Raw genomic sequence first — 14,875 nt, forward strand, 5'->3', positions numbered from 1 at the left:
ACCAGGATTGGACTGAAGTCAGATGTCAGGGCTTCAAATAGGCATGGACTTGGACCCGGGCTTGGGTTTTAGAGGAGATCAGAACGTTTAGTGACGTTTGGACCAAGTCCATTCTGCTTGTTCTGCCTCTCTGAATGGGCACAGGCCCCCGTTTTGTCAGCAGGAATGGGGGCTACTCAGTACAGCCATGGGGTGCCATTACCTTGTGAACTGGGAGGAGAGTGGCGGCTCTTCTCTCTCGGAGCAAGAAAGGGCGAACAGGTCACCCCACTGCTATTGGCTGCCGTCCTCCAAGCTCTGTCAGTCCCCGGGAGAACGTCAGACACAGGATGCTGGAATTGTGACAAGGTCAGGCCCAGTCAGTGCCACTTTTGCTGCTTTGCCTGAAATACCAGTGCCCTTTGCAGCCAAGTCTGAGGGCAGAGCCAGATGCGGGCCTGGCGAAGCAGGGCCCTCAGATGGCTTTAGAAGGATGTCTTCTATGTCTGAGTCAGCTCATTTGTACCTAAACTCCAATTTCCTTTTCTTACTGTGGGGATAATGCTGGTGGCCGCCAGGCAGTTCCAGGCAGTCAGGCTGATAGAAGGCAAAACCCATCAGAAGGAAAAGGTTGGAGGATGAGGGCCAGAACTCTAGCAAGTTGGTGGTGAGGGTTGGGGGTCCATGTGACACACAGAACAAGTGGGGTCAGAGAGCGCCTTGCATAGATAAGTACAGGGGGTGTGGACCTGTGGAGCAGACTGACCCACTGCCTGGAAAGTGTGGGAATCAGGTTAGCCCTGATGCACCACCACAGAGAGCCCCCTAAAAGTACCAGCACCCCAAGGGCACCAGTACCCAAGTGTTGGGTCATATTATTTTAAGGTGTGTTACTTTTGTTTATGTTGCGTTTTTTTTTAACTCTGTGAAGCTGTGTTACTGTGCCTGTCTAACACACCTGCTGGTCTAATAGAGAGCCGAACGGCCAATAGCGAGGCAGGAGAGAGAAGTAGGCGGAGCTGGCAGACAGCATAAACAGAAGGAGAAACGAGCAAGAGGAGGAGCAACGAGAGAACAAGGGGAGGAGGACGTCAGGGACCAGCCACCCAGCCAGCCACAGAATAAGAGTAAGATTTACAGAAGTAAGAGAATGGGACGAGCCCAGAGGCACAAGGTAGATGGGATAATGTAAGTTAAGAAAAGCTGACTAGAAACACGCCAAGCTAAGGTTGGGCAATCATAACTCAGAATAATTTATTTGGGAACTGGGTCGCAGGCGGCCCCAAAAGACCTAAAGAGTAAAGAGTAAGAAACATACAACACCCAAGAGTACCAGAACCCCAAAAGCACCAATACCCAAGGACTCCAGAAATCAAGCGCATCAGCACCCCAAGGGCACCAACACCCCAAGGGCACGAGCACACAGATACCCAAAGAAAAATCGCAGCACAATGCAACCACAGTGACATTAGAAATTGTCCTTCATTTGCATTGAGTTCTGGGTCCGTAGAGACCTGGCTCCCAAGTCCTGTCTACAGAAAGGGCAGCACATACCACAGTCTTGTTATGTCACAATCTCTCCTCCTTCTCTCCCACAGGATATCAGGATCTCACTGGACACACCCATGGGACTTTCCAGATGCTGCCCTTTCCTGGCCCTACCTGCTCGCCATTCCCACTCCTCGACCTGGGGCTTGGCCTACACTCTCTGGAGGACCAGCCCCAGCTGTCCTCTGGATCCAAGCACGGCTAGCCAACAGCCACAGGAAGATGCCAGAGAACCCCAGTTTTTAGCATCTTACTCTGCAGAATTAGGGACTGCATGTCACGTCAACTTACCTGGGATGGCTGCCTCAAACCTGGTCTCCCATCACGATCAGGGCCTGTTGGGGTTGGGGAACAAATGTGTGACTCTGACCGAGGCACAACAATGGTACTTGGGGAGCTGCTTCTCTCTCTTGTCCCCCCAGAAAGAGCCTCAGAGGCAAGACAGAGCTGAGAGGAGAACTCTTGATTTCTCCACCCTGATATGGGCCTTGACAAGCCCTCAGCCACCCAGAGCTACTCTCTGGAAGCCACAGAGCAGGAGAAAAGTGTGCCATTAAAAGGTTAAAGATCCTTAAGAAGAAAGAGTGATCAGTGCAGCTATACAAGGGTTTCAAATGGTAATTATTGAAAAGTGGGATCCTGGAGAAAGGGTTTGCTCCCCATACACGCTTTTCTGCCATGGGGTGGCTGGCTATCGTTCATATGATTCTGGAAAATGGTGGTTACAAGATTGTTGTCCACAAGGGACAGTGGTCCAAGGAAAAAAGTGGCTTTAAATACATACGATGATGGTTATTTTCAATGCACAAGACAAACAGAAAGCAGAGCTATGCCGCCTACTTAAGAGACTGGCCCTCGAGGACCAGCTGCCAGGGAAGCTTCCGATTTTAGTTCACCATACCCTGAGGTACCTCTGTCTTCACTCCTCTTAGAGGCCACTGTGGTGCACCTGGAAGATGCTCTGCAGCTTCCTGTGGAGTAAAGAGGTAGGTTGGTAAGGGCACCCCACATCAGGGGTCTCCCCAGAAGCCCAGGGCCACATACCTTGCTGAACCTGAAGAGCAGCGACAACAGCTGGGCAGCTGGGCAGGCCAGAAAGGTGCACAGGAGACCCAGACGGAAGGATTCCAGAGTGGGACCCACATCCAGCGGGCGCTGCAGCAGTTCAGTTACAGGGCAATTAAGAATTCCAAATGTACTCAATGTGAGTGTGAGTCCTGTTTCAGCTAAACCCCTTTATCCCAGCCTTGCCGCCACCCCACGGGTTGAACAAGACAAAAATGCGCTTTTCCTTGTAGACACATCCTTGTGAGCCACACAAATGCTTACTGAGCTCCCACAAGGCCTGTGCTCAGCTGATCAAGTCCTGACTATGGTCCTAGACATAAGGTGTCAAAACCTTCATTATACCCCCAGCAGAGGATGAGATGGCATCCTGGATCAGACCACTGGAGGGCCCCAGGGAAGGGCTGGGCCCATGAATGATCCTGCATTTATCATAGACTACAACCTTGGGCTGGAGAGATGGCTCAAGGGTTAAGAACATGCATTGCTCTTGCAGCGGATCCTAGCTTGGTTCCTAGCACCCACACCAGGCAGCTCACAAACAACCTGTCACTCCGGCTTCAAGAAGTCCAACTCCTCCTCTGAACTCTAACGGTACTCTCTCTTTCCCTCCTTGTTATACATGTACCCATAATAAAAAAAAAATGATAAAAATAAGCCTTCAAAAAGATTAGCTTCTTTCCCCTCACCCCGAATGCCATGTTGTCTGGAACCCAGGATGTGACTTCTCCCAGGGCACCAGTGTGTTGACATGCAGGCTCTCTCGGGCTCTGATTCTGGTCATGTCACCTGCTGGCCCACTCAACCCGTCTCTAGATTGCACCCCCTAGCGTAAGCCTGCCTCCGGGAGCTCTGAGCTTTGCTCATTAAAGGAAGGACAAACTGTCAGCCTGAGAGTTGGAAGTTACTGTGGAAAAATCTGCTGCCTCCTACCTGTTCATGGACTCCCACAGTGACCAGGGCAGTGAGGCACGAATAGACACACAGGAGACAGAGGGCCACGGCAAGCCGCTGTGTGCGCAGGTAGCTGCTGGAGGGAGGCTGGCTGTACAGTGAGAGCCAAATGTGGAAATCCTCCAGGTACTCCGTGAACTTGGCATAGAAAAGCTGAAACAGAAAAGCACGGGGGTTTCCCCAGACAGGGACACGTGTGAGCAGAGTGAAATCCTGACTGAAAACCTGCAGCTTCTAGAACGGGGCTCCAAAATTTCTTGGCTTTTCTCTCTTAGCTGATGACTGGCTGCTGGGTTGGATGCCTCTTTTAAGATGGTCCCTTGCTCTACCTCCTTCCTCCCCTCCCCACCATCTCATTAGCAGCACCTCACTGGACTCTGAACCAGTTTAACCTCCTGCGAAGCTCCCAAAGGTGTAGTCCCAACTAGTTCTCAGTTTCGTTTGTGCTAGCTCGTGGAGACCTTCTCTCTTGGCCCTCCCACCATTTCTTTCCTTTCTGATCCCCAAAAGACTTTCTAAATCTCCCCACTCTTAGCACTTCCTACAGAAACAGTTTCATTGTAGCTGGGCACCAGTACTGGGTTCACTGAGAGCCAGGACTGACCTGCCTTCTGCTCGGTAGCCTTACAAGGTCTACTGCCCAGAAGTTGTAACACCTTGTGTAATTTCTCCGAATTATAAAATTCTCAATGCAATTTAAATAATTTTTGGTGCTAAACATTCTAGAAAAGAGCTATTTATGCACAGCCCTGATATTACGAACACAATCAGGACAATCAGCAAACACTGTCGAAACAGGTTTGCTAGACTACGGGTGTATCTTTTGCACGTAGATTCCCAAGGGACCACTGATTCCAGAGGCCCAGCCTTATGGGTTCACAGATGACTAAATCAGTAAAGTTGGGTTTCTCACCTAAAGGTCTCAAGCCCAACAGCTGGAGGGGGAAACATGGCGATTATTGTCCAAGGGATGTCGCAGTGAAGCAAGGGCCTTTAGTTTAAAGGGCTAAAATTTTCCTAGGGACCAGGGCTGTTTGGAAACAGTTGTTTCAAATTCACATTGGCCATGTTCTAAATTCTGTGCTAAACTGAGTGACAATGGAAAGAACGAGACCCAGTGGCCGGGAAATGGCAGGCTGCAGGCTAGTACAAAGGGTAAAGGCACCTGCTGCCCAGCCTGGTGACCTGAGCCCAATCCCAGGACCCACATGGTAGGAAGGAGAAAACCAGTTCCTGTAAGCTGTTCTCTCACCTCATCACGTGGACGGTGACGTGCACACACACCCGTGCACGAAGCAAGTAATTAAAAACGCTGTAAGATTCTTAAAAAAGAAATCATTGTTTAGAAACACAACTCACAGAGAAGGGTCTCTTTGTGACATTTGCTGTTGTGGCGATAAAGGAAAATTGTGGCTGTACTTGGGCAAATAGCAGCGCACAGTGGGCCGTTGTATGGCCTGTTAATTAGTTAAAGGGAAATTCATAAAGAGGCTTATTCTAAAACACTGAATTTAAAATGTGAATGCTTCCCAGTGAGCCAGTGCCCATCAGCGGGGAGTAAATGGGAATATTCAGAAACCCAAATTTTATACTTAGTGTGCGAGGTAATGACAAGTCTGTCACCTACTGGCACTCATTGATCCTCTGACATTGCAGCCACCGATGTGTTTGTATTCCATGACAGTGAAACTGTTTATGGCACACGGGTTAATAACAAATCTCTAATTTGGGCCCTCTAGGACACTACAGATCACCAGCCTGCAGCAGCTCTAGAAATTTATTACTGCTGCAACTCGAAGACTGCAGAACTGCATCCCTGTAAAGATTGCTAAGTGGCAGAGGCATTGCTTGCATGCTAGCTGGAGAGCTGACTCCAAACGTCATGTCACCTGAGGTGTGGTGGGCTGCAGCTGTCTCCTCTGAGCTGAAACAGCCCTTGCGGGAGGAGGAGGGAGGGGCTAAGACCCAGGAGTTCAGGAAACAAGAGAGTCACAGATATCTGCTTCAAGGATAGAGAAAGAGCAAGTCACCGCTATGGAGAGGATTTACTGCAAGTAGTGCAGAGCCCCAGGGGTGTCCCCTTAGTGAGCCACCGCCCATGGGTCAGTGTTTTAGTGGTGCAGCCTCTGGCGAGTCACCCGCACCCTTGTAAGTAATCCATAAACCAAGTGGCTAACCAAGATAGACTTGGAAGGAGCCATTTCTTTCGTGTGCCATCAGTTCCTATCTGGGATGAGCAGGCTCTCGTTTGCGTCTTTCCAGGAGAAGCCACACGACATGGGTATCTCATCTTGACAGTCGGCTACCTAACTATGGGAAGTTCAAATCGCGTCTTTGAAAAGAGAAGCAGAAGTACGCACCAAACAACGCCGGCCAACCTGGCACGTCACAGGTCACCAGCATGGGGCCTACCTTCCAGAAGCCAAGACCACGGCGCAGGCAGAAGAGCTCTCGCTGCCCACGGCCACGGCGTAGGCTCACAGCCAGCCAGCACTGGGCAGAGAAGAACCAGCCTTGGCCTGAGTGTAGCTCCTTCACCATCACGTGGCTGACGAACCAGTTTGGGGACGGTCCACTACTGTCGTGCCACAGGCGGATTTTCTGGAGTGGGCCCAGCTGGTTAGGGGTGCTAATGACGCAAAGAAATGTCTCATGGGTCATGTGTGTTCGGCACCTGTAAAAACCTCACCAACTCTGATCTGGCCATTCAGGACTGTGGGCTCCAATGAGCACTGTGACTGGTAGGGGCACACAGGCCTTTGGGATCTACTGTAATGCCCCTTTCTTATCAGCTTACTTCTCGTGGTGTTAGTTATTCACCAAAAGCACAAATTAAAAAAAAAACAAACAAGTAGAAAATTGATTATCTTGTGTTGCACCTCATTAATAACTCACACTTTATCTCAGGCCTGGATGTCAAAGAACAACTAAACAGGTTCAGGGTTCAGGGCTCTCTGCTGACTCTGGGATCCACTCTATGCCCTGAAACACATCTCTTGGAAAAGCAATGGCTATAACTTCCTTAAACCAAGTCACTGGGTCTCCATCTGTCTGTTCTAATGTGAGTTAGTCTGATGTTAACCTGTACTTTCTTCATAAAAACAATGCCCCAAAATAATAAATATAAGTAAATTATAATAAATACTATGCATTTCTCATGAGAAAAAAAAGACTTCGCTATTTTCATGTTTTCTAAGAATGTCAGGTACACCTCTCCCTTGATAAATGACCTCTTGCCCTGACTCCATCTTTGGGATGCCACATAGCCACTGCTCTCCCAGGTTTGGGGTGGTGGCACTAATTAATTTAATCAGGTTTTGTGACATAAAGAACAATTATTCTAATACACAACCTTAATAAGCCTCCACCTTTTTTCTGCCTTCATCCCTCCTCCCACCCCCACTACACCCCATGTAAACAAACCGTGCTAATCTATCCCATATGTCACACATGCTTGGAATTGCAGCCCCCATGCAGCAGAGCCAGGAGGGCAGTTGCAAGTCCAAGGCCAACCTGGTCTACATAGTGAATTTCAGATTGCTGTGGCTACGTAGTAAGTCCCTACCTTGAAAAATAAAAAAGCAAAACCAGAATCTTCCTGAAATTGTCAGTATGTGAGCGAAGTTCATTGCTCTCTGTGCTTCATCAGCAAGCATTCTCGTAGGCCTGACGCTCATAGAACTGGTGTTCTCTATGCAGCAACTTTGTGGTACCCCATTCTGACCCAGCCCCTTTCCCAAAACATGTGGTTGGAGGCTTCAGGAGTACCTCAGTATAAAGGTGTGCCTGGAATTGCTTCCAAATAAGGACATCTCTGGGCAGCAGAGTTCTTTGGTTTCTGAAAGTCCGTTTTCACCACATAAAACGATGAAAACCTTAAAACAGACACAGAAATGAGAGCTGAGGCTATGTCACGGAGGGTGTGGAGTTCTGTAGACAGTGTTTCCTTGCCCTGTCCCAGGCCCCTACTGGCTGGTCCCAGCCTTGAGCTCAGGGACTGTGGGGGACTTGCAAGGTTTGCATGGGGCTGACATCCTGCAGTGTAAAGATCCTCCACGAGCCAGCTTGTCACAAACTTATCTAGAAAAGTAGGAGCCCCGTTGGAATTCCTCAGCCTTTCTCTTCTTCAGCAGGGCAGAACGCCACAGAGGGCAGCATCTCCTACCCTTGGCCATGGTGGCTGGACTGGGCCTGCAGGACACCAGAGTGGGTCCAGACCTGGTGGGTGGGGAGCCCATGTCCACAAGGAGAGCCCTAGGGAACCACACCCACTGCACATATCACTCTCTCGGTATCCGCCACTCAGAAAGCTTCAGTTTTGCTGCGGAGTGATTTTAATCTTTCATTAAAGTAATACTAATTTCTTGTCTTTTTTTTTTTTTGTTTGTTTGTTTTTGTTTCTCGAGGCAGAGTTTCTCTGTGTAACAGTGCTGGCTGTCCTGGAACTCATCTGTAGACCAGGCTGGCCTCAAACTCACAGAGATCCTCCTACTCGGCCTCCCAAGTGCTGGGATTAAAGGCGTGCGCCACCACAGCCTCGGCTGTCTCCTGTCTTTTAAATCCTTTTCTAGTCCAAAATAATCTTTTGCTTTAAATCGTTCCTATTTTTATTATTATCTTTCTGTTTTTAGACTTCTGAAATTTATTTAGTGTGTGTGTGTGTGTGTGTGTGTGTGTGTGTGTACAACAATGTCAATTAAAGATTTCACATTGTTTTCTTTTGTAGGGACTGTGATTGTTGCAGACATTTTGCTGAGCACTTTCTCTGGCCAATAAGACCTTGACACATATCTGGGTCATTTTTGGGGTGTCTAGCTGTCCCATAAGTCTACGGGTCAACCCTGAAGACATTACACTGCGATGGCTCCTCCCTGGCTTTCTGGTGGGAAGCCACGCCCCATTCTCTCTCGGATTGCTAGGCCTATACTTATTTTCCGTGTGCTTGTGTTCCCTTCCATACGAATTTTAGAATCAATAGTTCCTGTTCCACGAGACATCTTTCTGACACTGTAGTTGATTTCATTGGCTTTCATCTCTTTATATGTAAGCTTTTTTTTTTTTTCCAGTAAAATGGGTAGTGTGTCTGGGTGTGGTGCCACACCTTTTAACCCCAGCTTTTGGGAAAAAGAAGCAACTGGATTTCTGAATTTGAGGACAGCCTAGTCTATATTGCAAGTTCCAGGACAGCTGGGGTTACATAGTGAGATCCTGTCTGAACAAACCAGCGAACACATGCAAGCAAAACAAAAGCTCAAATAAGACAAGTAAAGTGGGCATCGGAACAGATCAGTTCACACTGTCATCATTATCATCGATCTTACAGATTGATTTGGGACAGTGAGAAATTAGTTGTCTCAGCTGCTGCATAGAGATAGCTCTGATTTATTTAGGTCTTTTATGAATATCAAGCAAATCCATTGTGCTCCTGTGGATGTCAGGTACATTCACCTTAGGTAATCATCATTTGGGGACTGGTAGGAGGTTTCTGCCTCCAATCATGCGCACTGGAAGCCCTGACTCCATGCGCATGAGTGAATCCTACCCTGATCATGAACCTGACGAGCTGGTCTAACTCAGCCGATCTAACTGTTTCACATTGCTTTTGGACAAGCATGTCAATAACACACAGCTCTATCTTCTGGCTTCTAGAGGAACCCACGCTTACTCCCCACATGCCCCCAGTCCTGTGAGTTCCACAAAGCAGACATGTTTTTAGAAAAAGGTGTATCAAGCACACATGGAGAATTCCTGGCGGATTTGTAGCTCACATTGCTAACCCACGCCTCTGAATGAGTTTGTTCCCGCCTTTGCCCACTTCCCTTCCACGGCCCACCTTGGCCTAGGCACTTCCCTGGGCTGCTACGCTGGACTCCACCTTGACCCTCCCACGACTTCCTCTTCCTCCCCACATACAACCTCATCTTCATCTGATTCTCCGGTGAACTCTACCCATAGCCCCATCTCCCAACCCAGTCCTATGCCCTCTTAGCCTGAAGGCTGGCCTAGGAACTTCTTACTCCTTTCTCACTAGATCCTTCTCCGAGGCGGGCCACGGACTCAGTGTTAACTCAGAGGGGTACAACCCAGTTCTCAGCATCTCAGAGACCCACTATCTTTGAAGCTGTTTTTTCACCATGGAGGCAGAAAGGGTGTGGGGAGTCCAGACTCAGGAGGTGTGTGTCCCGTCTTAACAAATACGCAGGAGGAGGACAGTGGAAAGGGTAGATAAGCATCACCTTGACATTAGATGGGACAGTGGTCACGGGTGATTGACAGGGCAACCAAATCATCTCATTATCCCTTCTTTGCCCCTCAGGCTCATCCACTCTTCTAGACCTCACTAAAAGCCTGTTAGGAGTCCATGTTACCTTTGATGTAAACTGGGCTGGTGACCGGAAGCCAGTGTCAACGATGACTGCATACAGCTGGTGGCCAGGTGTGGCGTCTCCTTCCAGAAAAATACAGCCAGGTTTCCTTTTCTTGTGACAACCTAAACATCTGCTTTTAGTCACCAGAATTCCATAAAGAACCAAGAGAAACACACTGAAAATCCCAGGAAGCAAATTATGCGGGTCACTGGAAGCAAAGAGAGGAAAATACAGGGGATTTCTCCTGGGAACTGGTATTCAGGAAGACGCATTAGCTCATCACAATTTCCCAGACTCTCGTTGTCCTTCATGGACGTGTCTCCCAAACATCTGATGCTGGCTGAGTAGAAGGGGACTCTGAAAATACGGAGCTGCCTGTGGCCAATGCCAGGCATCCCACAGCCTACAGTGAAGTCCCAGGAGGCCTATGATGATCCAGCTGAGGTGACAGAAAGCTGCACCCTGCGGTCTGAGGAACTTGTACTGGGAAATTGAAAAGGAATGCCAGGTACTTGCCTAACATATGTGAGGCTCTGGGCTTAATCTTTAGTAATAATGGAAAAAAATGGAAGAGAGACGGAAAGAAAGAATGTCCCTATATGAGACATGCCTCACGATACTGATGTGACATTCTGGTCCCCTCCTGCCTCTCCCAGCAGGACGAGACAGGAGATGCTCCCGACTCCCGTGTGCCTCTTTGCATACCCCTGCCCCCGGGAGTGCGGCTGCTCTACTCTACCTGCAGCTTACACTCAACTCGTCTCTGGTACTCAAGCACCAACTCTGCCTGGAGAGCAATCATCCCGCCCCCTCCTCTGCAGAGCCACAGGGAATCGTCCATGTAAAGTCCCTCCAGCTGAACCTTAACGTACCTGGATTTGGGCTCTATGGGTATTTGACAGAATTGCAGAGGGCTCATGCTGTGGGGAATGCTACCTTCCTAGTCTCCTGCCTCCTCACTCTGACTCTATCTAAGGACTGATAGATGCTCTTGGTCCCCGACCTGGTGTCCTCCTTTCTGCTTCCAGACCAGAATCAGAACCAGGTCACACTTGCTCTCAGCCCCACTTCATGAACTTGAGATTCCTGGCTTTAGCTCATCCTTCTTATTCCCACATTTCTTCCTGGAACCCACTCAGATGTCACCAGTGCTTTGGGGCGACTTCAGGTGCCATTTTCTGTCTGTAGATCCTCCACTGTCCCACTCCTCCTTGTTTATCCACAAATAATATTGGTGTTGTGGAAAACCAGGACTGGAATTTCTGTACGGTAAGTTCTGAGAATCGACCGGGAACGTTCCCTGGGGTAGTACTGGTTGTTAGTAATTAATGACTACTTGCTACCTATCAGGCCCCCCAGCAAATCTACCAAGTACCATTCATAAGTGAAGTACAGTTTCATAGTCTACCAATATAAATGCAAAAAAAAAATATTCAAAGAAGTTTGCCATCAATGCACTCCTATTCCAAACTCTAAATAAAGTTTTTCATGATGAAACTGGCTATGGTAACTTTTAAACTTATTTAAAATATGGCAGAAGTTTGTGGTAGTGTGAAAGGGAATGGTACCCGTTGACTCTGAATGCTTAGCCATAGAGAGTGGCACTATTAGGAGGTGTGGCCTATTTAGAGGAGGTGTGGCCTTGCCGTAGGAGGTGTGTCGCCAGTAGGTTGACTTTGAAGTCATTGAAGCTCAGGCCATGCCCAGTGTGGCAGTCTCTGCCTGCTGCCAGCCGATCAAAATGTAGAACCCTCAGTTCCTTCTCCAGCACCATGTCTGCCTGCATGTTGCTATGCTTCCTACCATGACAATAATGGACCGAATCTCTGACACTGCAAGCCAGCTCCAATGTTTTTCCTTTATAAAAGTTGGCATGGTCATGGTGTCTCTTCACAGCAGGAGAAACCCTAACTAACAAGGTTGAAATTAGAAATAAGGCTACAATATTCAGTATAGACCAAGAAAAGCAATGCAAGTATCATTTTTGATTGCTGTAAATGTTAATTAAATCAATAAAAATTGACCCAGTCTACACTGAAATATAGCTGAGCTTAAAAGTAGAAAGGTACCGGATTCCTGGTGTTTATAAAGCTCCTGTCAGTCGACATAAAGTATAAACAGCATAAAAAATAATATGACATAGAAGACAATCATTCCTCATATCTGTGCTCCAGAAAGCAAGCACGTTACGTAAGCGTTACGCATAACCTCAGCGGAGCATGTGCGCCTTATAAGCGGACACTAGAACATGAAATGAGGCTCTGCTTTGGAGAATGGCACTCACCTCCGAAACTCAGAAATGCTGCTCACTTCGAAAGTGGCATTCAGCTTTCTTCTGAGGACAGAGAAAGGCGCCAGGCGATGGTAGCTGGAAGGGGAAAACAGAGCAGAATAACTGATGTGGGCTAAGTTCCGCTGTCTGTGACAGGACAAAGAGAAGCTGGAGAAAAAGAAGCAGCAGCCATCCCGATGTTATGATGTGGGCCAGTTTGCCATGTCTTCATGTGTAACTCTCTGATGAACCGTGGAGTCCCAAGCCTTTGTACTGGGAGTCAGCATCTTAGGAGACTGTGCTGAGCTGTCTTGCATCAGGAAACACTGCCACCTACAGGCAGGCGTGACAACTACGGTAAATGCTATTCTTGTAAAACATAAAACTGCCTCCCCTTTATTATCCTGCAGGTAGTTTCTGTGTGTTCTTCCTTTGTGCCCCCGGCACTTGGGGAGGAAGTACTATGTAATAGAGAACAAAGGACTGCCTTCATGTAAAAGCAAAGAACACTGGAACGCTGAAACTTTACTAGTAACTTCCCGTGGCAACGCATGATTGCAAAAGGCTACTCCAAAATAACACGGTGTTGGCACAAACAAGAGACATGGAGACCAGTGGGTTGAAAGAGAGAATCTGGATATAGGTCCACATAACTTCAGCCACTTTTTTTTTGGACAGAGATACCAAAAGTGCACATTGAAGAAAAGACAGAATCTTCAACAAATAGTGCTGAAAAAACAAAAAACAAAAACCGAGTACCTACGTGTAGAAGAATGAAACTAGGTGCTAATCTCCCCCCCCCATTCTTCATGAAAATCAACTCCAAGTAGATTCAAGATTTAAATGTAAACCCAGAGATTGTAAAGCCAATAGACGGAAAGGTTGAGAGTATTCTGGAAGACAGAGGCATCTGTGAGGGCTTTCTAAATGGAACTCTAGCTCCTTAGGAAATAAGACTGACAATTGACAAAGGGAACCTCGTGAAACGAAAAACCTGCACAGCAGATGAAACTGCCAGCTGATTGACAAGGCAGCCTACAGAAAGGAGGAAAATCCTTGCCAGCTATTATTTGGAAGAGATTACTGTCTAGATAATACTTTTCTGGGACTCCTGACTGTGAGAATGAGGGTCTCTGACTCTTGTGCCTGCCCTTAGGACTCTTCTGTTGGGTTGGCACTTCCAACTTTGATATGATAACTTTTGCTTCATCTTAGTATATTTTATTTTGTCATTTATTATTACTATCTCTTAGAAGTCTGTTCTTTTCAAATAAGAGATAGAAAGGGAATAGATCTTGACAGGAGGAGAGTTAGGGAATAACTGGGAGGAATAGAGGGAAAGGAAGCTATTATCATAATATATTGCATGAGAAAATAATCTGTTTCAGTAAAAGAAAAATGAAAAAAAAAAGGTTAGGTAGAAAAAAATCTAGCTATACAAAGAACTAAAAAAAAAAACCTAAGAAAACAAACAATGCAATTGCAGATAGGTTATGTATCTGAGCGGAGACTTCTTAAAAGAAGAAAGGCAAGTGAACATTTGAAACAGTATTCAAGACCCTTAGTCATCAGGGAATTTCATGCCAGAATTACCTTGGGATTCTATCTCCCCTAATCAGAATGGCTGCTATTGAGAAATCAAGAGGCAACAAACGTTGGTAAGCTGTAGAGAGAAGGGAGCCCTTATTACGGTTTGTAGGATTGGAGTTGGTGCAGTTACTCTGGCTAAAAGGAGAACCACCGGATGACCCAGCCATGCCACTCTGAGTACAGATCCAAAGGATTCTGGAGTCTAGGACAGAGATGTCTACACATCCATCTTCATTTTAGCTCTCCTCACAATAGCCAGGAAATGGAAACAGCCTAGCCGTTTGTCAGTTGATGAGTGGATGATAAAAGTGTGATATATGTACGTGATGGAGTTCTACTCAGCACTAAAGAAAATGAAATTTGCAGGAAAATGGGTGGAACTGGGAACAGTATATGCATAAACTAAAGCAGTCCTACAAAGACGAACGTCTTGTTCCCTTTCGTATAGGATTCTAGCTTCAAATTTTTAGATTTCCATGTTTAGTGGGAGTCAGTGCCTGTGGAAACCAGGAATCAGGAGAGGAAGCCTGAGAGGTGGCAGCAGAAGAGGTCCTGGAAGGGACAGTAAACACATAGGAAAGTTGGGGATGCAGTAGAAGAGAAAAGGTTAAAATGGGGAGGGGAAGATATAGGGAAAGGCAAGAATTGGGTCAACCAAAATTAAGAACTTAGAAAAAAATGGAAACTGACTACTTTATAAACTAAAGCTATAATAATAATAATAATAATAATAATAATAATAATAATAATAATAGATAGTTTGAACTGAGGAATCGTGCATGAGTAGGCAATGCTGTTTCTAGAAGTGCCAAGTGTGGTTCACCCCCCTCGGAGCTAACTGTACAAGGAGTCCCCAGAAGCTCCCAGAACAATACAGACTATTACTATTGCTCTTGGTTAACCACTGGAACTAGGCGGTAAAAACCCATTGCCAAAGACACCATACAGTCAGAATACAGAGAACACAGAGAAAGAAGCTGGAACCGAGTTGGAAGCTTCCTCCCTGCTGGCCAGCATTGATAGTACTAGAGGTGTTACTCAGATTGCAGGGGGAGAAAAGTCCCCGTGCCCTTCTCCAGCTGAGGACCTTGCAGCATCT

At 47.1% G+C, this 14,875-nt stretch overlaps 1 protein-coding gene across 1 annotated transcript in view; it reads right to left on the bottom strand.

Annotated features, from left to right (window-relative positions):
* Pkd1l1 (polycystin 1 like 1, transient receptor potential channel interacting) overlaps window positions 1-14,875 on the bottom strand; it is a 112,427-nt gene that overhangs the window by 40,339 nt on the left and 57,213 nt on the right. Inside the window, exons 26-32 of the mRNA XM_087909487.1 lie at window positions 12,199-12,282; window positions 9,915-10,122; window positions 7,315-7,421; window positions 5,959-6,175; window positions 3,526-3,699; window positions 2,572-2,682; window positions 203-332 (exon numbers count right to left, since the gene is read on the bottom strand). Of these exons, the coding sequence (XP_087765613.1) occupies window positions 203-332; window positions 2,572-2,682; window positions 3,526-3,699; window positions 5,959-6,175; window positions 7,315-7,421; window positions 9,915-10,122; window positions 12,199-12,282 (1,031 nt within the window). The remainder of the gene's footprint in view (window positions 1-202; window positions 333-2,571; window positions 2,683-3,525; window positions 3,700-5,958; window positions 6,176-7,314; window positions 7,422-9,914; window positions 10,123-12,198; window positions 12,283-14,875) is intronic.

Source organism: Myodes glareolus, chromosome 8 (genome assembly GCF_982192425.1).
Source record: "Myodes glareolus chromosome 8, mMyoGla1.1, whole genome shotgun sequence".
Taxonomy (NCBI): domain Eukaryota; kingdom Metazoa; phylum Chordata; class Mammalia; order Rodentia; family Cricetidae; genus Myodes; species Myodes glareolus.